This window comes from Rhinichthys klamathensis, unplaced genomic scaffold (assembly GCF_029890125.1).
Source record: "Rhinichthys klamathensis goyatoka isolate OS25496 unplaced genomic scaffold, OSU_Roscu_1.1 h1tg000115l_1, whole genome shotgun sequence".
Lineage (NCBI taxonomy): Eukaryota > Metazoa > Chordata > Actinopteri > Cypriniformes > Leuciscidae > Rhinichthys > Rhinichthys klamathensis.
This window is the reverse complement of record NW_026606652.1, coordinates 2,234,343-2,259,661: the sequence shown is the minus strand read 5'-3', so window position 1 is coordinate 2,259,661 and position 25,319 is coordinate 2,234,343. Positions and strand designations below refer to the sequence as shown.

At 39.0% G+C, this 25,319-nt stretch overlaps 1 protein-coding gene across 1 annotated transcript; it reads right to left on the bottom strand.

The window, feature by feature from the left end:
• Window positions 1-930: 930 nt before the first annotated feature.
• On the bottom strand, window positions 931-12,158 carry zgc:153911 (uncharacterized protein LOC768172 homolog). The gene is given in 9 exon segments (XM_056254883.1): window positions 931-1,170; window positions 1,271-1,555; window positions 1,669-2,013; window positions 2,807-2,904; window positions 8,781-8,874; window positions 9,438-9,725; window positions 9,840-10,184; window positions 10,778-10,982; window positions 12,088-12,158. Coding segments are annotated over 8 exon segments (1,776 nt in total). The 5' UTR covers window positions 10,890-10,982; window positions 12,088-12,158; the 3' UTR covers window positions 931-961.
• Window positions 12,159-25,319: the final 13,161 nt, after the last annotated feature.

The following is a 25,319-nucleotide window of genomic DNA, read 5'->3' as shown; positions in this document are numbered from 1 at the left end:
GCAATCCTTCCTTTTCTCTTTCACCACAGTTACTTAATTCACTAGCCTATTTTCTTTTTAAGGGTGGTTCCCCATGTGACCTCTCACAGTCCTGTAGGCCACGAGGCCTTCAAAACACATCTGGCTTTTATAGTATTCAAACTATTTATACAATAGTTTTCTATAGGATAAATAAAATATGTATTATACAGTCGTGAATTGTGTAACAATATTAAACACTGATGCTATGGAAATATACATTTTATTTTTTCTTGATCACAAAAGTGTTTTCTTAGACCGTGTGATAAGGTACACCTATTATAGGTGTGCAAGAACAATATTCTGTTTCACACAGTCCTCAATACAATGTAGTTAACAGTAAAATAAATAAATTAAAACATCTAAAAACACATACATTTGTGTAAAGCATGGGTTCAATAAATAGTGTAACAAAATATTTGTTGATTTACTGCCATCAGGTAAAAATGAAAAGGCATTTATGGATACAATGCAATGTTTCAGTGCACAAACTCAACATCCACGCACTGTAAATAACAGTAATACGAAAAAAAACTGCAATTCTAAAATTCTATTTAGAATTCATTTTGGGTCTGTTTAGCACCTAAGTAGATCTGGCCCTTTTGGCTGGGAGAGACACTACAATTATCTGTTATACAGATCACTAGAAAGATGGACTGAAATGTTACATAGTCAATGTCTTGTTACTAATAAACAATTTACTGTTTGTTAAAAGCTGCCAAGTTTATGAAATAACATACAATGTAAAAATAAATATAATGCTATTGTCTGCAAATCACAGAAAGTCTTTAAGTTTCATATATGATTACTGTTAGATGAAATGGTTTTGTAACAGAATAACCATTATGGACATGGTAAGTTGGTTTGTTTGATGAAAATAGGAACATTAAACATATCAAAGTTGGAATCCAACAGTGATCTCTCGTTATATTCCATGTCTCCGTCAAACCACATTATGATGCAAACTTGCTAAGGAACTTGCTGAAATGTGAGACTTGAGTCCATCATTAGCTAAGCCATTTTGTTTGGTTTGTTTCATTCTTCTTCTTGTAATGAACAACACAAACATTAAACCCATCAAAATCAACAGCAGAATAACAGGGATCAATATGTGGCATCTGTATGATGACTGTCCTTCTCTCCTCGTCTTATCTGTATAAAGAAATTAAATTAAACATAATTAGTTTTAGTCTCTTAAATGTTATTGATTATTCAAGAGCATTTTAAAGCGCTTGTGTTTGACTGTGCTCACCTGAGTACAGCTGGATCTCTCTCCTGATGTCTTGTCCCAGAAGTTTGTTGTGCAGTATAAATGTCAGAGAGGAGTTTGTGATTTCACTGAGGTTTATCCAACTAGACACACTGTAAAGTCCTGTTTGTGTGTCCTTCATGAGGTGTGTTTGTGTCTGGTTAGTGATGTCTGAGTTTTCCATCAGCCACTGCAGTTTAGGAGAAGGGTAACCCCCCTCTGATGTCACTAGAAGGTTGACTCCATCAGTTAACATGGAGAACTGCAGACGAGGTTCAGAGTAGAACGCTGATAAACAACAGAACACATACTTTGAATCACAAGACTGTTACAAGCACATTGTGAGACCTTGAGATTGATTCACATGATTTTCTATGAACATCAGTCCATGTTGTTGTTACCTGCAATTTTGACTTTAAAGCTCTTCTTCTGGCTGCCAGTGTTTGTGCTGATGGAGCAGGTGTAAACACCGGCGTCCTGCAGAGTGACTCTGTCCAGTTTGAGTGATGCGTTTCCTGTTGCCATCTCCTGGATGAACAGGCTGGTGCGTTTTCTATAGTGAGGATTCTGACGGTCGAGCTGGTCCCGACTGTAGTAGAAGCTGTGAACAACATCCAGCTCACGCTGCCAGGTAATAACAGTGCTACTCAGATCCCACGAGTCTACAGGGAAGGTGCAGGGGAGGATCAGCGCCTCTCCGTAAAACCCAGTGACAGGACCTCTGGGCACAGTAATCTCAAACTCAGCTAGAGAGTGAAGGAGAGAAAATATATCAGCATTTGAGTTTCACAATCAATCATTACTTGCAGTATGATTTTGTTGGCAGATCTTGACTTGCCAAAAGGATTTACAGAAAGCTGCATTTATGGTTAGATGATTATTTCAGTAAATATATCACAACATTGCCTCTTCTAAAAATGAAAAATAATAAAGATATTCTCTGACATATTAAAATAGTATTTTTGTTTATTACTTCACAATTTATTACAGATTTTTTTATGCCTTTAAGTTGTGAGGAACAAGGGACTATTTCGAAGAAACCACATCTTCTAGACTTCTATATAAAAGTTTTTCTTTTAAACACAAGTAATAATAAGCCCCGACACCACCTAAACTTTACAAAACAGCCGGAACAACAAGGAAGGAAAAAATCTTTATTTGTAAGCTGATAGTTTGATTGATCAGTTCAGTAGCCTAATAGATCTATTAGTTCAGTAAGGATTCAAATAAATTAAAGAATTTAAAGTGCCATTAAAAATCAGCATAAAATGTGTTCAAGTTTTCTTTATTTAAATCCCATTTTTATTATCATATTCTGTTCCTTAAAACTTGAATTTCCAGTAACTGGAATGTTACTGAAACTGTTCCACCATTATCAGTCATTTAAAATAGGCTACGAATAGTGATGGCCGTGATTGGGCCGGTTTTGAATAGAAATTCGGATAATATAGATTTTTGATTGGCTTCATAAAGATCCCTTTCATAATAGTTAATAATTTAGAAATACTCACTGAAAGTTAATAATTTAGAAATACTCACTGAAACAAGAGGCTTCAAAAAGAAGGAAAGACAGGCAGACCACTTTTAGGTTCATTTCCCGATCCACGGACGTTGGTAACAGGTAATCCTCTAAGTCCCTGGATCAAACTAGATGAACTTCGACTGTCCCCTTATCTGTAGTTTGTCAGATCAACAGCAGAGATCCGATCCCGATCACACCTGATGTACTCTGAGATGTCAGCCCACATTGCAACTATAGACTGACTATTTATAGCCTAGGCGCCGCCCATAGAAAGTAAAAGAAAGGCGCAGCATCCAATGACGCAAGTCAAGGTTACTTGTGAATCAAAGGTTTCTGTGACTTGACAGAAAAATAAAGGTTGGTTTTATTTCGGAAGGCATCCGGACGTGTTTCTGAGCAGAATCAGACCGTTTTTAATTATTATTATTTATTTAGGCTATTTTTATCTATAAAATGTATTCATTTGGAAATGTATTTTTGTGTTGGTAGGCTACACTCTAAAAAACTTATTTGTTTGTACCCAATAGCTGGGTAAAAAATATTGGGTCGTTCTGTTGGGTTATTCGGAACATTTATTGGATTGTTTTTATAACAACGCAGCCCGTTGTATAGGCTACAGCTAAGCGTTATGTCACACGTGAACGGTGACTGTCACACGATGTCAGTTGCAACATTGTCAGTTTGACAAGTCAGAAAAAAACTGTGGTGAATGTGATGTCATCAATATCATTCACTCGCATCACCCTTTTTGAGCTCACATGAGAAGTGGCATGAGAAGAAGCAACATTTTATGACCAAAAAAACTGCTTTTCAGGAAGGAAAGTAAAAGTGCTGACCTCAAACCCACATGCTAAAACAGTTATGGCGATAGTTGTAACAGTTCATCAAAAATGTTACAAAAAAAATGTAAGATTGTGTGGATCTTATTTAGCAAATAACATCTTGTTCCATCTATCCCCAGCTAATGCAACTCAGCACAGTGGGGTAGGACAGGTTGGAACAACGAACTCTTTGTGTTTGACATTAACTCACATAATCTGGTATTGTACGTCCAAGTGCGTTATATTTGTAGCAGACAATTGTGACCATGTATCAAATTTTGAGATCTAGCACAAACAACCACTGATGCTCAAACAAAAGGTAGCCTGTATTTTCATTACCGGTCTTTCCTATTTAAAATGTGTGCGCTGAAACTTTGACAATAGTCATGTGTTACGAAGTCAAATAGACTAACTAGCCTACAAAATGTGCATAACAACCCTACAAAAACAACACTTTGATTTTGTGCTATTCTTATAGTGTTTAATAAAAACATTGAAATCGCTTAAGGACAAAGGGATAGTCCATAGCAACCTGAATGGTTGGAATGTTGTAGATACCGGTATTTGCGTAAGGACGTCACGGAAACATTACGTCGATACGTCACACTTCTCATGGATACTAATCGGTGGCAAGTGTAACCTTGTTGCCATGTTACAATGATTAAATTAATAACAATGTATATGTTATACTGGTTGTTATAGAAAAATTGTAAAGATTCGCCCATATATGGTGAGTCTTTGCAATGATTAAATTAATAACAATGTTGGCTATATGTTATATACTGGTTGTTATAGAAAATTTGTAAAGACTCACCATATATTGTGAGCTGCTTATTTACGTTAAACCAGTGTGAACTAATGAAGGCAGCTCACCTTTGTTTATTATTAGGTTAATTAAAAAACATTTCAGAATTGCTGAGATGCCTGACAAACTGTGCAGCCCATATTTTAACCCTTTATGGGACTATTTATGAAATCACAGTTAGAAAAAAATATATTATTTTATATTTAAGACTAAAATCATTTTCCAAAACTAGTTTTCTACATCAGACCTATCTGAAAATGAGTGAAAAGGTCTTTCCAAACGTAACTTGATTTTGACGTGTTTATTAATAATTTCTGGAGCATCCCTGCTTGTCAGAGGCCGATAGACACACTCACTGCCTCCTTGATCTTCAACTTCTTTATTTCTTATGACCTTATTTTCTGATATTCACTGCCATCAGAAAACTTACTAACACAACTTACTAAACACAGGCAAAAAGGCTATTATGCATGCCAGTACTAAACAATAGTGGCAGCGTCACTAGTGTATCCCCTAAAAAGACTTTGTCATTTATGCATAACGCACAGATTATTTTTTATTTTTTGTCTTTGAGTTATTGCTTTTTACAAAATTTGCATTAATTACCAAAAGCTTTAGAAATGTTTTTTTTATTTTTATTTATATGCATTCTCTGGTCTAAAAGGAACTCACAATTAAACATATTGCTCAAATATTAAAGGATCGAAATAAGTAAACAATATGTAGGATCAATTATATTGTTATATTGTATTCTGTGCATTAAAACTAAAATATTACAACCCGATTTCCAGAAAAGTTGAGACATTTTTGTCAAATGCAATAAAATCCACAATCTGTGATTTATTCATTCACTTGAAGAAAAAATGTAACTGACAAAAGTAAAAAGAACAACACACTACAAAAAAGTTGGGACAGAGGCAAAATAAATTAAAAGATTATAGAATATCCAACTGAATTGTCGAGATTTGTCAAACAGTTCAAAAATCAAATTTTTCAATGGAAGTCTGCAAAGAATTTATGTCTTTCACCAACTATCATACATAATATTGTGAAAGATTCAGGGAATCCAGAGAAATCGCAGTAAAGAAGGGCAAGGCAGGAAACCTCTGTTGAATGTGTGTGACCTTTGAGCCCTCTCATGCTAGTGTTAAAGGAGCTGTATGTAAGAAATTTATTTCAATTAATCATAAAATGGCCCTGAAATGTCACTAGACATTAAGAAATCGTGTACATTTCAAATACTTATATCACTGACAACAGTAGTTTGGCCAGGATATTGTCATTTAAAAAGTGCAGTTGCAGCCCTCAACTGATGTTGATGTTGTCATGTTGTGTTTTGGTCTGATGCTCCACCCTCCACCTATCTACCAATCACGAAGTCAGTAGTGTTGCGGCATCCGGGTTGCCAGCTCTGCTCTAGTTACCACAGCTGCAGCTCATCACAATCCTGCTGGATCCTGCAGCCGATCTGGCAACCTCGAGTCAGGGAGGAGGGGGAGGGGATACACCACTCTACAGTAATTTGACAGCGATTGCAGTACTTGTTTTGGCCACAATCTTACATACAGCTCCTTTAAATAAAGCCACATGTGCTCAGGAGTACTTTGGAAAACTGTTTTCACTAAACACAGTCTGACAGATGATCTGTCTCATATTCTACTGTCAGGACATAATGACAGTTTTAACAAATATGTAAAAAATATTTTTTTACAAAAGTTACCATTTGTTAAAACTGTCATTATGTCCTGACAGTAGAATATGAGACAGATAATCTGTGAAAAAATCAAGCTCCTCCCAGTATTGCCATTTGCAGAAATACACCGCTCCCTTTCAGAAACAACCAATCAGAGCCAGGAGGAATGTCTTAGCAGTGTCAATCACGCTCGTGTACACGCTGATCACACCCCTCTCTTGCACAGCGCGAGAACCTTTTGGCCACTCATCCCAGAGGAATTCTGAGGAACGTTAAAGTGATAGTTCACCCAAAAATGAAAATTCTGTCAGTAATTACTCACTTTCGTTCATCTTCGGAACACAAATTAAAGGGGTGATGAACTGAGAAATCAAATTTTCCTTGAGCTTTTGACATCTAAGAGGTCATCATATTATAAGAATATCCTGTAAGTTTCAGAACTGAAAACGTCGTCCTTGTTAGTCCAATAAAAGCTTTTATTGACACCAGGCTCAGCAAACGACTCGTTTTTCAAAGTGGGGAACTATGACGACAAAGAGGATAAAACACCACCCCTGCAGAAGAAGATCAACGCCTACTTCAACACAGAAGGTTTAGCCCCGCGCACCGATTCGCGCATTACACGAAACTCATTATAATATGCAAAACTGTTATCCACTCACAGCAGTGGGCGATTACTTCCAAGTCTTCAATGCGAGATGCCCATAAAAACCGAGCGTTTTTGAGCTAGGCTCAAAACTAGGGTAAAAAAATACCCTATTGCTTATTCATTTTGATGTTTTTGAATGTAAAAACCAAACGAACGTCATAAGTTGACCTCAGACAACAATATAAAAAAAATTAAAAAGCCAGTTCATGACCCCTTTAAGATATTTTTGATTAAATCTGAGAGCTGGATCACTCCTCCAGGCTTCTATGTAATTGAAACTTGCCGGCCCAGAAAGTTAGTAAAAACATTGTTAAAATAGTCCAAGTGACTACAGTGGCTCAACCATAAGATTACCAAGCGACGAAAATACTTTTTGTGCGCACAAAACCCCCAAAATAACGACTTTATTGAACTATTCGTTTTCTTATATGGGCCTCAGATAGCCAGAAACCCAGACAACTTCTGGCAAATTTAGATTTGCCCTGAAAGTTAGTCTGGCAAAGAGCTCATTCAAGCTCATTTCCAATCCGCCGAAATCCCGGCACCAATCAGAAACGTTGGGGCGGCCTTTACACGATGACGACAGCGCTGGGATTTTGAAGCAGATTTTGTAGCCTACATTACAAAGATGGATGCCGCCGTCGAACATCACTCGTTCAAATCAGCTATCGCGTCTGTTTTAAGCCATTTGAACGTTTCCTTTTTGTTAAAAACCGAGCAAAGAACAACACTCGGCATACGTCAGCTCCTTCATCGCTCTGATTGGGTTTAGGTCTATCCGCGACGTCCGTTGGTGACGCCCCTCTGGAAATGATTTGTCTATGACGCTTTGCCAGACCATAACTCAGTTACAACTGAGAATGGTCTGGTTTTAACCAGGCTAGGCCTCAGAGTGGGTTCACGTAGTGTAACAGCGCAGCGCTACGTCAGCACTGGCTCACTATTGTCCAGCATCACACTCATGACCAGCGTCGACCAATAGTGAACCTATGTTGAAAACATGAGGGTGAGTAATTAATTACTGACAGAATTTTCATTTTTGGGTGAACTATCCCTTTAAACGCTATGTTGCCTGATAGGTACTTTTCCATTCAGGGGCCATATTTGCACTCTGGGATTGATTTCTAGGGGCATTTTTACGGTTTAAGGACATTTTTTTTATTTTTTTTATTGGGAAATGTATTGTGTCTTTTATGTCAAACTGATAATTCAACTAATTAAATTCAATCAAACAATCAATCAGAACACTAAAAGCTGTTACCAATAATATTTTATCAACATCAACAAAAGCCGTCTTTACACTGGAAAGGTGGCAAAGCTGCATCTGACATGGCATGTTCATTCACACAGACCACAGAATGCTCAACACTGCAAACAACTTAGTTAAAATAAATCTTTGATGCAATGTGAGCAGATCTGAATGTGATGCTGCAGTTGAAACTTTTCATTCAATTTCACTTTAATCTCAACAGTTATAATAGATTAGTTTCATTGTGCAAAGATATATTTTGAATAATCCTTACCCTGAATATGGGAGGCATTTTGGCTCCAAGCCCTGTTAATTATCAACCCTGGTGCACAGGACGAGAAATAAAATATCCAAAGTGGAAATGTGCAAAAATGTATTATTGTGGGTAGAAGACATAAATTACCACCAAAAAAACAACTACATTATGCACATTTTACAGCACACACACACACACACACACACACACACACACACACACACACACACACACACACACACACACACACACACACACACACACACACACACACACACACACACACACACACACACACACACACACACACACACACACACACACACACACACACACACACAATGAAGGTGTTGTTTTGGTTTTTCCCTCTGACCAATAGCCCACTTTCAACACATTCTCCACTTCTCTCTCAAATGGCTAGAAGGAGCCTCCATTTGTTTCAGATAGTCCCATTTAAGTAAAGCCATTTAGTTGGGTTTGTTCTCTTCTTTTTCTTGTAATAAACACAAAGTACAGACCCTATCATGATCAGGAGAAGCACTAGAAGCAGCAGAATAACGGGGATCAATACGAAGCATCTGGACACTGACTCTTCTTGCCTCTCCCTCTTATCTGTATAAAGAAATGAAAAGTTTAATTAAATAACAACTTCAGGAAAACATCCACTATAAACAAGTAGCATGCCTGTTTAGATAAAATAACCTGTATGTAATCAGTTATTGCCTAGTTAATCAGTTATTACAGGTGTAGTGACATTTCACAAATAAGCGTAAAAAGCCCACACCTAGTAATGAACAATCTTACAAAAAGAGCCACTAGGGCAGAAAAGGACTCAGTCACCAGGGCTACCATCAGATAAGACTGTTTTACTGCTGTAAAAAATGTGGTCACGTGAAAAGCAAAGGCCATAGGAAAGACGCATAAAGCCTGAAAAACAGACTTTTCTGCACTAATTTATAGACTATAAATTATGTTCTGTTCTATAATGAACATGCATATCCCCAGGACAGGGTAACTATTATTACTGTTTTGTATATAGTCTTGTGTGTTGTATTTTGTTCTATGCATGCCTTATGGTAGAATTATTAGATAATGTATGTACCCTGTTCCTACTCAGTTGAATAATCACTCGAAACGTACAATCATGTATACGATTTCATTATGTAAATAAGTACAGCAGGAGTACAGCAGGATCTCTCTCCTGATCTCTTGTCCCAGGGGTTTGTTATGTAGTATGAAAGTCAGAAAGTTTTTGGTGATTTCAGTGAGATTTATCCAACTAGACACACTTTAAAGTCCTGTTTGTGTGTCCTTCATGAGGTGTGTTTGTGTCTGGTAAGTGATGTCTGAGTTTTCCATCAGCCACTGCAGTTTAGGAGAAGGGTAACCCCCCTCTGATGTCACTAGAAGGTTGACTCCATCAGTTAACATGGAGAACTGCAGACGCGGTTCAGAGTAGAACGCTGATAAACAACAGAACACATACATTGAATCACAAGACTGTTACAAACACATTGTGAGACCTTGAAAATTGATTCACATGATTTTCTATGAACATCAGTCCATGTTGTTGTTACCTGCAATTTTGACTTTAAAGCTCTTCTTCTGGCTGCCAGTGTTTGTGCTGATGGAGCAGGTGTAAACACCGGCGTCCTGCAGAGTGACTCTGTCCAGTTTGAGTGATGCGTTTCCTGTTGCCATCTCCTGGATGAACAGGCTGGTGCGTTTTCCATAGTGAGGATTCTGACGGTCGAGCTGGTCCCGACTGTAGTAGAAGCTGTGAACAACATCCAGCTCACGCTGCCAGATAATAAAGGTGCTACTCAGATCCCACGAGTCTACAGGGAAGGTGCAGGGGAGGATCAGCGCCTCTCCGTAAAACCCAGTGACAGGACCTCTGGGCACAGTAATCTTAAACTCAGCTAGAGAGTGAAGGAGAGAAAATATATCAGCATTTGAGTTTCACAATCAATCATTACTTGCAGTATGATTTTGTTGGCAGATTTTGTCTTGTCAAAAGGATTTACAGAAAGCTGCATTTAGAATAGACGTCATTGCAAGAGGGAGGGGAAGTTATTTTTGATTAAAGATTATGAAGGCCCATGAATTAAATATAATGTGCACAGATAAATCATTTATAATAAATACGGCAATATTCCATAAAAAGGGGGTCAATTTTGAGTTCATGTTGACTTTAACAACTGCTCTGCGCATACAGTGCAAATGCGATAACGAAATTTATGCACACTGTATACACGCCTATGGGAAGTATGGAAGTATGCCTTTTGAAAAAACAAAGTAAAAGTAATCTCTAACCTGGAACCTGTTGAGCCACTTGACCACTTTTTCTGTTATTTTGAGTAGTCATGTTTGTTTAGCTCTATGTCATTGATGCTGTCTTATAAGATGATAACATAAGTGATAGTGAATATAAAAGCTTGGCTAGATAATGGACTTTTTGACAGGCTTCATAAAAATCACTTTATAGTTTCAATAATTTATCAGAAATACTCACTTAAACAGGAGGCTTCAAATAAAAGGAGAGAAAGGCAATAAAAGGACACTTTCAGGTTCATATCCCGATCCAAAGCCATCGGTAACAGGTAAAGACCGACTTCTACTGTCATCTGTGGTTTGTCCGTTCAAGCACATCAATAGGCCTATAGCAGAGAATACGATCACATGTACTTTGAGATGTCCGTCCAGATCGCCATTGTACTCTAATGTCGAAATGGAAACAACAACAAACCGCTGTGTGAAATTACAAACAATTGATTATCACAAGTTTCACGGCTTTGAAAAAAATTCAGAAAAACTAAAGTTTTTTTTATTTCAGAAGTTTGATAATCTTATTTTTGTTTTGGCTATGAGAGTGTGTTCTGCATTGGGGGATGGATGTCTACGGTCTTATGCCTTCAATTATGAATTCAGGTTTAAAGAATTTAAAGTTCTACTGAAAATCAATATAGCCTAAGTAGATATGTGATCATATTAGAATTGTTTTTCTTTAATTAAACTGCGTTTTTATTATCCTGTTACTGTGCTTTGAATTTCAAGTAACTGGAACTTTACTGAAACTGTTTCACCATTTTCAAACATTAAAAACTTAAAAATACTATGAATATAAAACCTTAGTTATTGATGCTGCCATAATAACCTTATTAGTCATAGATGCTGCCATAATAAAGGCATAACTTTTATTATTTAATTTTTTATTAATTACTTTTTTTGCGGGGAAATAAATTAGTAATAGGCCTACTAACATTAATTTAAAAAATAATAATAATGTGAACAAAAAATATCATTAATAATCACGGCAATAATCCATAAAAATAAACCATCAATTTTGAAAGATTATGAGGGATAATGAATTAATATATATATATATATATATATATATATATATATATATATATATATATATATATATATATATATATATATATATATATAATGATGTGCACAGGTAAATCCTTATTTATAATAAAAACGCCAATATTCCATAAAAAAAAGAATGGACTATTTTGATTTCATGGTGACTTTAACAACTTTCTGTGCGAATGTGTTAACGAAATGTATATCGCGCGCACTGTAGCCTATAAAAAAAACTCCTAACAGAGCATGTTGAGCCATTTGACCATTTTTTTCCTTGGGAAGTCATGTGTTTAGCTCTATAGCCTATCTTGGATGCTGTCTAATAAGATAATCGCATAGCTAAGCGATTATTTCACAATTGTAAAACAGCTCAATAATGACTGAATAATATGGATTTTTGCTTCATAAAGATCCCTTTCGTAATAGTTTCAATAATTTAGAAATACTCACTGAAACAGGAGGCTTCAAAAAGAAGGAAAGACAGGCAGACCACTTTTAGGTTCATTTCCCGATCCACGGCCGTGGGTAACAGGTAATCCTCTAAGTCCCTGAATCACACTAGATGAACTTCGACTGTCCCCTGTTTGTCAGATCAACAGCAGAGATCCGATCCCGATCACACCTGATGTACTCTGAGATGTCAGCCCACATTGCAACTGTAGACTGACTATTTATAGGCTACACCGGCGCCGCCCATAGAAAGTAAAAGAAAGACGCAGCATCCAATGACGCAAGTCAAGGTTGTGAATCAAAGGTTTCTGTGACTTGACAGAAAAATAAAGGTTGGTTTTATTTCGGAAGGCATCCGGACGTGTTGAGCAGAATCAGACAGCTTTTAATTATTATTATTTTATTTATTTTTTATCTATAAAATGTATTCATTTGGAAATGTATTTTTTGTGTTGGTAGGCTATCACTCTAAAAAAACGTTGAGTTATTTGTGTGTACCCCAGAGGTGGGAGTAAGTCACTAAATGCAAGTCTCAAGTCAAGTCCAAGTCTTAACATTGCAAGTCAAAGTCAAGTCAAGTCATTCTGTTGTAAGGGTCAAGTCAAGTCAAGTCAAGTCAAGTCAAGTCAAGTCATAGGCCTACTCTTTGTCAAGTCAAGTCAAGTCAAGTCGCAACTTAGTCATCAAGTCATAGTAGCCTACCAAGTCGCACACAGGCTAGTTTTACAGATTTTTTAACTCTGGGACTTTTATTACTTTAGACACAGAGGGCTGATGGGTTACAAAAATAAATAAATTAACTTGTGTGTAATAAATAAATTAGCATTAAGAAGCACTTTAAATGCTCTAAAATAAAAATAAATTAAATGAACACAAGTAAACAAGAATTAATACAACTTTTCCCATCTTGTAAAAAAAATAATAAAGATATTGCATTATAAATTAGTACTGTATGCCAACGTTTGTATGTTCTTACTCTAAACATGCAGGTGATTTGATCCCATAACACAAAATATTATATGGAAATTTTAAGAAAACAAATCTAATAATTTAAATGATTTAAACCCGACTATTTTTTAATATAACATGAATAAACAATTAACAGTTGTATTATTAACTAAGATATACAGTAACAAATGTGTTGCTCATAGTTAGTTCATGCTAGTTCATACATGAGTAATGAACAAATGAACATTATTGTAAAGCGTTACTATGAAATCAAAGATATAAGTTCCTTACAATTTAGAGTTGGACATTGACTAAAGATTTCATTTAACTAACTTAGATGTATTTCCCCTTGCACTTTTATTCCTTGGATAAAAACGAAAAACATTGTCACTCAGAATGCGTCTGAAATTATACTTTTATTATAGTTAAGAATAACTCGCTTGCTGCCGCAACTTTTAGAGTAGCATGATCGTAGGATAAATGTAATTTTCCGTATTAGCTTTAACGTTACCTGCTGCTCGTTTGAAAACTCGCGCGAACTGCTGTGTAGTGCGTAGCTACCAGAACCGTACGTAGGCCTACGAGAAGCTGCAAAGGAAACTCCGCCTACCACTTCTCCGCCAATTTGTTTTTATATAATATTTATTGTATTATTATTGTTAGTGGCAAGGGTGTGTACGTGTATTGTTATTTATTATAATATTTATAATAATAATTATTATTATTTACAATGATCAGAAAAGGGCACAATACATTTTGAGACAAAATTGGGGCAGGGGCTTGTAAATCGTTTCTATTTTGTTTTAGTTGTTCTTATTGCTTTTCTGCAACAGATGAATAAAAATGTATTAGTTTTTATGTTTTATTCATAGATATTTCTAGTTTGCGGGAGTCCCGCGCATCGTTTTATTCTGCCTCAACCCGCACATACAGAGTGAGTGCATTACCGCCCGCGATCCCTCTTATGACGAATAAAAAATACACAAGAATTGCTTCTTCTTTTTTTCACAAGTCATTTAAAGTAAATAGGCATATGAAGTCATATGACTCGAGTCTCCCACCTCTGGTGTAGGCTACCCAATAGCTGGGTTAAAAATATTGGGTCGTTCTGTTGGGTTATTCGGAACATTTATTGGGTTGTTTCTATAACAACTCAGCCCGTTATGTCACACGTGACCGGTCATAACACTGTCAGTTTGACAAGTCAGAAAAAAACTGTGGTGAATGTGATGTCATCAATATGATTCACTCGCATCACTATGGCAAGCCGTTTAGCATAGGCTACTCCTTCCCGTACTAGTCATAAATCAGTTTTGACATAATTCCAGTTCCAGATATCTCTTCTGGAATTTTGACTCGTCGTAATTGCAATTAAGATAGCCTATCTATGTGATTGTGACTAGTCATTATATGCATTGAAGATATCTACAATTTGACTAGTCATAATATACATTAGGCCTGCATATATCTACGATGCTTTTATGACAAGACATATTCTTCCATTGACTTCAATTGGAAAATATTTTTAGATAGGCCTATCTACAAATGAGTTTTGACTAGAAATTGTAAATAAACATATCTGTAAAAAATAAATTTCCACTGGGATTTCAAATTAGAGATATCTCAAATTATAACTTGCACTAGTGGCAATTAAATTAGAGATAGCCTATCTCAAATTATAATTTGAAATATCTGGGTTTTGTCTAGTCATAATCAAATTGGACATATATTTAATTAATCGTTTTTTAAGATATCCAAAAACACAGATATCTTTAAGTAATTTATTACTAGTCAAATTACATGAGAAGTGGCATGAGAAGAAGCAAACATTTTTGACCCCCCAAAAAAAAAGATTTTTAGGAAGGAAAGTAAAAGTGCTGACCTCAAACCCACATGCTAAAACAGTTATGGCGATAGTTGTAACAGTTCATCAAAAATGTTACAAAAAAATGTAAGATTGTGTGGATCTTATTTAGCAAATAACCTCTTGTTCCATCTATCCCCAGCTATTGCAACTCAGCACAGTGGGGTAGGACAGGTTGGAACAACGGAACTCTTTGTGTTTGACATTAACTCACATAATCTGGTATTGTACGTCCAAGTGCGTTATATTTGTAGCAAACAATTGTGACCATGTATCAAATTTTGAGATCTAGCACAAACAACCACTGATGCTCAAACAAAAGGTAGCCTGCATTTTCATTACCGGTCTCTCCTATTTAAAATGTGTGCGCTGAAACCTTGACAATAGTCATGTGTTACGAAGTCAAATAGACTAGCCTACAAAATGGGCATAACAACCCTACAAAAACAACAACACTTTGATTTTGTGTTATTCTTATACTGTTTGTGTTTAATAAAAACATTGAAATCGCGTAAGGACGTCACGGAAATGGACGTCACGTCGATACGTCACACTTCTCATGGATACTAATCGGTGGCAAGTGCCTTGTTGCCATGTTGCAATGATTAAATTAATAACAATGTATATATAGGCCTACTGATTGTTATAGAAAAATGGTAAAGACTCACCATATATTGTGAGCTGCTTATTTACGTTAAACCAGTGTGAACTAATGAAGGCAGCTCACCTTTGTTTATTATTAGGTTAATTAAAAAAACATTTCAGAATTGCTGAGATGGCTGACAAAGTGTGCAGCCCATATTTTAACCCTTTATGGGACTATTTATGAAATCACAGTTAGAAAAAAAATAATCACTTTATATTTAAGACTCAAATCATTTTCCAAAACTTTATCTGACCTATCTGAAAATGAGTGAAAAGGTCTTAGTTTAAAAAAGAAATATTAAAAGAAAGCTTTATTAAACATTCCATTTCATATTTTGCTTCATTTGGAACTCACATGTGAAAATATTGAAAAATTGACAAATACAAATGCAACTTTACTGCCTGGAAAATAGTGCAACCATATCTTAGTGTTTCAAAAAGCAGTAGTTAAATAGTTAAAAACTATTTAGCATTGTTTTTTTCTTGGAATTCCAAATCAATTATTGTAGCACAAGTGAAAATCAACCAGACTGTTCTTTTTCAGTGTATCCCACACTTTCCAAACGTAACTTGATTTTGACGTGTTTATTAATAATTTCACTCACTGCCTCCTTGATCTTCAACTTCTTTATTTCTTATGACCTTATTTTCTGATGTTCACTGCCATCAGAAAACTTACTAACACAACTTACTAAACACAGGCAAAAAGGCTATTATGCATGCCAGTACTAAACAATAGTGGCAGCGTCACTAGTGTATCCCCTAAACGGACTTTGTCATTTATGCATAATGCACAGATTTTTTTATAATTTTTGGTCTTTGAGTTATTGATTTTTTACAAAATGTGCATTAATTACCGAAAACTTTAGAAAACACATTTGGATGGGTTTTTTTTTAATGTAGGCCTATATGTATTTAGTCTAAAAGGAACTCACAACTAAATATATTGCTCAAATATTAAAGGATCGAAATAAGTAAACAATATGTAGGATAAATTGTATGAAATAGCAAATATAATTCTTTAAAATATTACAACCCCATTTCCAGAAAAGTTGAGACATTTTTTATCAAATGCAATAAAATCCACAATCTGTGATTTATTAATTCTCTTGAACATTTTTTATGTCAAAAGTAAAAAGAAGAATGTTCCAATGTTTTCACTGACCAACATAATTGTATTTTGTAAATATAATTTTTTATTTTATTTTGATGGCTGCAACACACTATAAAAAGGTTGGGACAGAGGCAAAATAAATGAAAAGATTATTGTCATGGTTGTCAAAAAACAGGACGGAAGCAATCGCAGGTCAAACTCAGTTCTTTATTGAACGGTGAAAAGCACGACAGGAACACGGGTGTGGACTGATGACGCAGGGACCTCGATGGTCGAAGACGAACCCGTGAAGTGCAGTGGAAACCCAAACGACAATCCAACGAAGAGACGACGACGAATCCAACAGGAACACCACACGGAGAGACAAACATCCAACGATCTGACAAAGGAGATGAGAGAACTGTGAGAATATATGGTGAGATGAGATCGGCTGCAGCTGGTGATGTGATGACGATCAGCTGGAGCGGATCAAGGAATGACACTCATTCACGCCCACTACACACGTGCTTTCATACAACAACATAAACACGAGACGAGAAGGAAGCAATGAACTTGTATACCGTGACAGTACCCCCTCTCCTAGGAACGCCTCCTGGCGTTCCCAGACTCCCTTACCTGTCGATTGAAATCATCGATCAGAGAGTGATCCAGGATGTCTCTAGCCGGAACCCAACTTCTCTCCTCCGGACCGTAACCTTCCCAGTCCACCAAGTACTGAAATCCACGTCCCCTCCGTCTAGAATCCAGAATGCGATTTACCGAATAGGTGGTCTCCCCATCTACGAGACGCGGCGGGGGGGGGGAACCGGGACTGGCGGATTAATGCGAGCATGAAACACGGGCTTGATCTTTGAAACATGGAAAACGGGGTGAACCCTCCTGTACGCTGGAGGTAAACTAAGGCGGACTGTCACCGGACTAATGATCTTGGTGACAGTGAACGGGCCAATGAATTTGGGGGCAAGCTTATTAGAGACGGATCGGAGAGGAATGTTCTTAGTTGAAAGCCACACTTTTTGACCAACGACGTATACGGGAGGCTTTGACCGGTGGCGATCGGCCTTAGCCTTGGTGCGCGCCCCCACTTGGAGTAGAGCCTCACGGGCTCTAGTCCAAGTGCGGTGACACCTCTGGATTAAGGCGTGAGCGGAGGGGACCGCGACCTCGGATTCCAGACTAGGAAAAATAGGTGGCTGGTAACCTAAACTACACTCAAACGGAGATAGGCCCGTAGCCGACACTGGTAACGTATTGTGGGCGTACTCCACCATGGAAATCTGTTGACTCCAAGAGGAAGGATTCTTAGAAACCAAACATCGCAACACCCTTTCCAGATCTTGGTTGGCTCTCTCGGTCTGACCATTGCTCTGGGGATGGAACCCTGAGGACAGACTAACCGTCGCCCCCAGTAACTTACAAAATTCTTGCCAAAATTTGGACACAAACTGGGGTCCTCTGTCAGAGACCACGTCCATCGGGAGGCCATGTAAGCGAAAGACGTGGTCAATGACTGTCAACGCTGTCTCCTTAGCTGAGGGTAATTTGGGTAAGGGAATGAAATGAGCCGCCTTCGAGAACCGGTCCACCACAGTCAAAACGACTGTGTTGCCCTGGGAGGGCGGGAGGGCGGTGACAAAATCTAGAGCGATATGGGACCAGGGTCTCGAAGGGACAGGCAGCGGTTGAAGGAGCCCATCAGGCGGACGATTGGAAGTCTTACCAGTGGCACAGACCGAGCAAGCCAAAACAAAACTGTGGATGTCACGAGCCATAAGTGGCCACCAAAATCGTTGCTTGACTAAAAACTTAGTACGATTAACTCCTGGATGACAAGCCACGTTGGAGCAATGACCCCACTGTATAACGTCGGACCGTAATCCCTCCGGCACAAATAAGCGATTCGGTGGGCAACCGGGCGGAGGCATTACCCCTTCTAAGGCCGTCTTGACCTTCGATTCGATCTCCCATACGAGTGTGGAAACAAATAGGGTTTCCGGTAAAATGCACTCGGGAGTAGACGGGCGTTCGGAACGATCAAAAATGCGAGATAAAGAGTCGGGTTTGATGTTCTTAGAACCCGGGCGGTACGAGAGAGAAAAATCAAAACGACCGAAAAAAAGTGCCCACCGAGCCTGCCTGGAGTTCAATCTTTTGGCGGTTCTGATGTACTCTAGATTCTTGTGATCGGTCCAGACGATAAAAGGAACCCCCGCACCTTCTAACCAATGACGCCATTCCTCCAACGCTAACTTGACTGCCAACAACTCCCTGTTACCAATGTCGTAATTGCGTTCGGCTGGGGATAAACGATGAGAAAAAAACGCGCAAGGATGCATCTTATCGTCTGCGGGCGAACGCTGGGACAGGACTGCTCCTACCCCCACCTCTGACGCGTCGACCTCCACCACGAACTGACGTGAAGAATCAGGGGCAACGAGGATGGGAGCTGAAACAAAGCGGCTCTTGAGTTTGGCAAACACAGCCTCGGCTGTATCTGACCACCTGAACGGAGTTCTGGGGGAGGTCAAGGCAGTCAGAGGTGCGGCTAGTTGGCTGAAGTTGCGAATGAAACGCCGATAGAAGTTGGCGAACCCCAGAAACCTCTGCAGGGCCTTACGGGAATCTGGACTTGGCCACTCTACCACAGCCTTAACCTTCTCAGGGTCCACACGCATTCCCTCAGACGAAATGATGTATCCTAGAAAAGGAACAGACTGTGCATGAAAATCGCATTTCTCCGCCTTGACAAAAAGCCCATTCTCTAGCAACCTCTGAAGCACTCGTCGAACGTGTTGCACATGTTCCTGGAGAGACGAGGAAAATATCAATATGTCATCCAGGTAAACATATATGAACTGATCTATCATGTCTCGCAACACGTCATTGACCAGTGCCTGGAAAACTGCTGGGGAGTTGGACAGCCCGAAAGGCATGACCAAGTATTCAAAGTGCCCCCTGGGGGTGTTAAAGGCAGTCTTCCATTCATCCCCCTCCCTAATGCGAACCAGATGATAAGCGTTACGCAAGTCCAATTTCGTGAAAACGGACGCTCCCTGCAACCTCTCGAAGGCTGAAGACATCAACGGCAAAGGATAAGTATTCTTTACCGTGATGTTATTCAGCCCCCGGTAGTCAATACAAGGTCGCAGAGACCCGTCCTTCTTTCCCACAAAAAAGAACCCCGCCCCCGCCGGAGAAGAGGAAGGACGGATGAAACTGGTTGCCAGAGAATCAGAAATATATTTCTCCATAGCCTCCCTCTCCGGATTGGAAAGCGAATATAACTTGCCCTTAGGCGGAGACTTACCTGGCAGTAAATCTATGGCACAGTCATAGGGACGATGCGGAGGAAGAGAAGCAGCCCGAGACTTACTGAACACTTCCTTCAGATCGTGGTACTCCTCGGGCACGTTAGACAAGTCCCCTGCCTCCTCCTGTAACACAAAAACAGGCACAGACGGACAAGCAGACATCAGACAAGACTTATGACATTCCTTGCTCCACTCCAGAATAGCTCTTTGCTGCCAGTCCACACGAGGGTTGTGATGAATGAGCCAGGGGTGTCCAAGAACTACAGGTGCCAGGGGGGAATCCAGTATATATAAAAAAAAATAGTTTCTGAGTGATTGCCTGAGGTGATGAGTGTGATGTTTTCGGTGATGAGCGAGATGATGGGAAGTTCTTGACCATTTAATGCGTGTACTGCAATCCTCTGTGTGAGTGGTTTAAGGGGAATCTGAAGTCTATGTGCAAAAGTACTGTCCATAAAATTACCCTCAGCCCCGGAGTCCAGAAGTGCTTGACAGTCGTGCTGGTAAATTGACCATCTCAGTCTTACCGGAAGGAGGGTAGATGTGGATGAGGTCTTCTCGGCGGAGATCCCACCCGATAGTAGCCTCATACTTACTATCGGGCTTGGCCTTTTACCGGGCAGTTGTAGGCAAAGTGTCCCGAACCTCCACAGTATAGGCAGAGGCCCTGGGACCTCCGCCTTTCCCTCTCCTCCCGGGAAAGCCGAGCTCGACCCACCTGCATGGGTTCGTGATCGAAGACTGGGCTGACCACGTCCCTGCCACTGGACCGTTGACCCTCTGCTCCAGCTGGAGACCGAATGGACGGTGTTCTTCCCCCGACTCTGGTGATGCGAGCGTCCACCCTCAGAGCAAGCTTGATGAGTCCATTCAGCGTCGTGGGGAGGTCCAGGGCGTAGATCTCCCTCTGGGCGCGGTCAGCCAACCCATGCAGGAACATGTCCCACTGCGCCGCCTCGTTCCACTGGCTTTCGGCCGCCAGGGTGCGGAACTCGATCGAATAGTCCGAGACCGACCTGTCACCCTGACGGAGGTCGGCCAACACCCTGGCAGCCTCTCTCCCCGCGACGGCCCGATCGAACACCCGTCTCATCTCTGAGTTGAGTGCCTGGAACGAGGCACAGCAAGGGTCTTGATTTTCCCACACCGCTGTCCCCCATAACGCCGCCTTTCCGGTCAACAGAGTAATGACAAATGCCACCTTGGCTGGCTCATTATTGAAAGTTCTCGGTTGCAGTGCGAAATGCATGGCACAACGTGTCAGGAATGCTCTGCAGTAAGCAGACTCACCAGCGTATGATTCCGGAACAGGTAGGCGTGGCTCTGATGTCGTAGCGATCTCTGGTGGTGTGGGGGGAACAGCTGGTGTGGGTAGCGCAGCGGGAGCACGAAGTAGTTGGATCTGCTGGGTGAGTTCGGACACCTGCGTCACCAAAGCTTGTACCGCACGACCCGTGTCCCCTAGATTCCTCTCCTGAGAATCCATTCTTCTAGCGCTGTGCTGAAGGAATTCCTCCAACGAGGTCGGCGAACCTGCTGCTTCCATAGCACGGTCAGATCGTTCTGTCATGGTTGTCAAAAAACAGGACGGAAGCAATCGCAGGTCAAACTCAGTTCTTTATTGAACGGTGAAAAGCACGACAGGAACACGGGTGTGGACTGATGACGCAGGGACCTCGATGGTCGAAGACGAACCCGTGAAGTGCAGTGGAAACCCAAACGACAATCCAACGAAGAGACGACGACGAATCCAACAGGAACACCACACGGAGAGACAAACATCCAACGATCTGACAAAGGAGATGAGAGAACTGTGAGAATATATGGTGAGATGAGATCGGCTGCAGCTGGTGATGTGATGACGATCAGCTGGAGCGGATCAAGGAATGACACTCATTCACGCCCACTACACACGTGCTTTCATACAACAACATAAACACGAGACGAGAAGGAAGCAATGAACTTGTATACCGTGACAATTATAGAATATCCAAGTTAAACTCTTTTGAAACAGGCCACAATTAGCAGGTGAATTGGTAAAATGTGAGTAATGTGATTGGGTGTAAAAGGAGCTTCTCTGTCTTTGCAAGCAAAGATGGGTTATGGCTCACCAATTTGTGCCAAATGTCATGAGAGAATTGTCAACCAGTTCAAAAATCTAATTTTTCAATAGAAGACTGCAAAGAATTTATGTCTTTCACCAACTATCATACATAATATTGTGAAAAGATTCAGGGAATCCAGAGAAATCTCAGTAAAGAAGGGCAAGGCAGGAAACCTCTGTTGAATGTGTGTGACCTTTGAGCCCCAGTAGCACCTCATTGCAGTACATGAGATCCAGGGGGCGGAGTTGGATCCAGATCCAAGGGGTGGAGATTAGGGATTAGGGGTGGGGTTAGGGATCAGGGGGCGGCCGCGGAGATGGGTAGGTTTAGGTAGCCATATGTAAGGTGGAAGGAGTTGGATCTGGATCCAACTACTCCCCCTGGATTTCGTGTTCTGCAGTGAGGACCATCTCGCTTTTTGGCAGAGCGAGCGAGTCGAGATGGTCCTCACTGCAGAACACGAAATCCAGGGGGAGGAGTTGGATCCAGATCCAACTCCTTCCACCTTACATATAGGCTACCTAAACCTACCCATCTCCGCCCCCTGATCCCTAAACCCACCCCTAATCCTACCCATCTCAACCCCTTGGATCTTGATCCGACTCCTCCCCGTGGATCTCATGTACTGCATTGAGGTGCTACTGTCCTCGTCGGCTCTGGCCGCACCCTTTCACCATGGCACGTGAGCGAAAGAGAAGAGAAGTCGTTTCGAGGGGGAAGGGAAGGGTAATGTATTTGATTAAAGACTATAAAGGGTACATGAATTTAAAAAAAATAATGAAGTGCACAGATAAATCGTTTATAATAAACACTACAATATATAAAAAGAAGATTTGTCAAATTTGATTTTCATCATGCCGATTTTAAAGAGTTACGGTAACATGAATACAGCTCATTGGTGTGTGTCGGTGGACAAAACACTGCTTGCATATCTTTGTATAAATAAGATCTAAGACGACTAAGCACAGTTTTTGCTTTAAAATTGTAACGTTTTTGAACAGATGCTGTTAAGTAAATAATACCATAGGTTAAATTTATGCAAAATCATTTCTGGGTCATTCTATGGAAATGTCCATTTTCTGTCACTAGCCTTTACAGAAATATCACACTTGAAAAACACTTGGTTACAATTTCTTACATTTTAAAATAAACCAATATGTTATTTGAACAATTATGCCTTCTTGAACCATCAATGTGACAATATTTGATTTATTTAAATTAATTATATAGAATTTCAAGCACCACAGAAGTGCTCGACACCAGTCATGTACAGAGGGAAAATGCTTTAATTTAATGTCAATGACAAGTTTATCCCCCATTTAAAATACAATAATATATACATAACTATCAAATATATTATGTAAATTATATTTATAAAAATAATCTAGAATACTTATGGATTAAACTACTTGAATTTTTCATGAAAATTGTCACTGGTTTTACTTTTCTTATGGGTAACCCCAGTGACACCTGTGACCCATTTATAGATAAACTTTATTCAAAGCTATTCATTTAGATTGTATGCCAAATATAACAGTTAGTCTCATCTACTTAATTATGGTTGAAGAATATTGATCTTTGACCTTATGTGTGTCATTGGTGTTACTGTCTTTTCAGTCACTTAAATAAAATGTCACATGTGACATGATAATAATTTTACATCCATTTAATTCTGATGCACTCAAATTTAAGATTTAAAGGATTGCATCATTACTTGATTTTAACTGTTTTTTCAAATATTTTCATTGTTATAGCAAATACATGGTAGCGCAGATGAACTAACATAATTCAAGCATACTTTTAACAAACCTGATTAAAATAAATAAAACATAATCTCCTTAATAATTTCTGTAGACTACATGTGCTGAATTTTTTTTGTGAAATATTTCATAAAAACCTTTAATATTGCCAAAGAAGTAAGGTAACACAAGTGTCAAAGTGGTAGGCCTACACGCAGTCTTTAAATAAATGCACAAAAATATAAAAAACCATTAAGCTGTCATTTATGTGTTTTCATTAAGTCAAAGGGTGTTCTAAAAATGTGTCCTAAGTTTAAATGTAAGGGGTGCCTATTTCTTTCATGCTTTCTCCAAGGAAAACAGGATGGGGGACAGCTCCCTATGAAAGGACGATTTAGATTATCATAACAATCAATGGATAAGAGTATAGGCTATATAATTTGTAACTTTGTGGTCATTTTGTTTTTACTTTCTCTTGAAGACACAGGTATAAACATCTAATTATATTGATCTTACAGTCTGGTCCGTGAAGTGTCAAAATGGTCACATTTTGGGGTCTCCCTGCCAGACAGGAAGGATTTCAGATAAGAGATTTTAGGAGACAGTTGTAAAACACCAGATGACCAGGCTATCTTTTAATTGCTCGATGTTTCCTGAAACAAACTGCAAATGCTAATACATAGCAGCTACACAGAGAGGAAGGGGAGGGCCGGTGCCCCTGCCATGATGGAAACAATCTTCATTTTCAATTTAGCAAACGGAGAGCAAACATCTCTTCTACTCAGAAATTCAAGGATCTGTGACCTCCTAATTTCACAGATGGTAAGTTCACTTCAACATATGTTTAAAACTAATTTTAAAATACTTTATAATTTAACATCTTATTTCAAATAATATGACCTATTATTCACTATGTTATGTTTTATTTATCTATGTAAGTCAGTATATTGTGGTGTCCACATGATGACCCTATATCACGGATGTATTAGATTAAAATGCTTATACTTGATAATTTAACATCTTATTTCAAATAATATGAACTATTATTCACTCATTTATATGTTTTATTTATCTGTGTAAGACAGTATATTATGGTGCCCAGTGTCCACAAGATGACCCTCGCGGCATTTCATATCCATGACATATCTCCTCTGTTCATAATTTCATCGTTCTGTCTGTGAACATTATGCTGCTATAATAAAAATAAAAAACTGAAAAAAAACAGTCACACTATGCAGACAGCAGTCATAAACACACATCCATAAACACACTGGAAAGGTCACAAACCACCTGGTAGTCATAAAACCCCATAAATGGTCATATCCTGTCATAAAATATGTCATAAAACCATAAATCATTCTGACACATAGTGCCCCGTATACACTACTGTTGTCATTACAGGTATGGTTTAAAGACACTTCAAGAAAATATTTATTTATTTAGTTTGTTGAATATTAAAATAGGTCAACATAAACCTATTTTAGTAAATAGCTACTTTGATGTTTA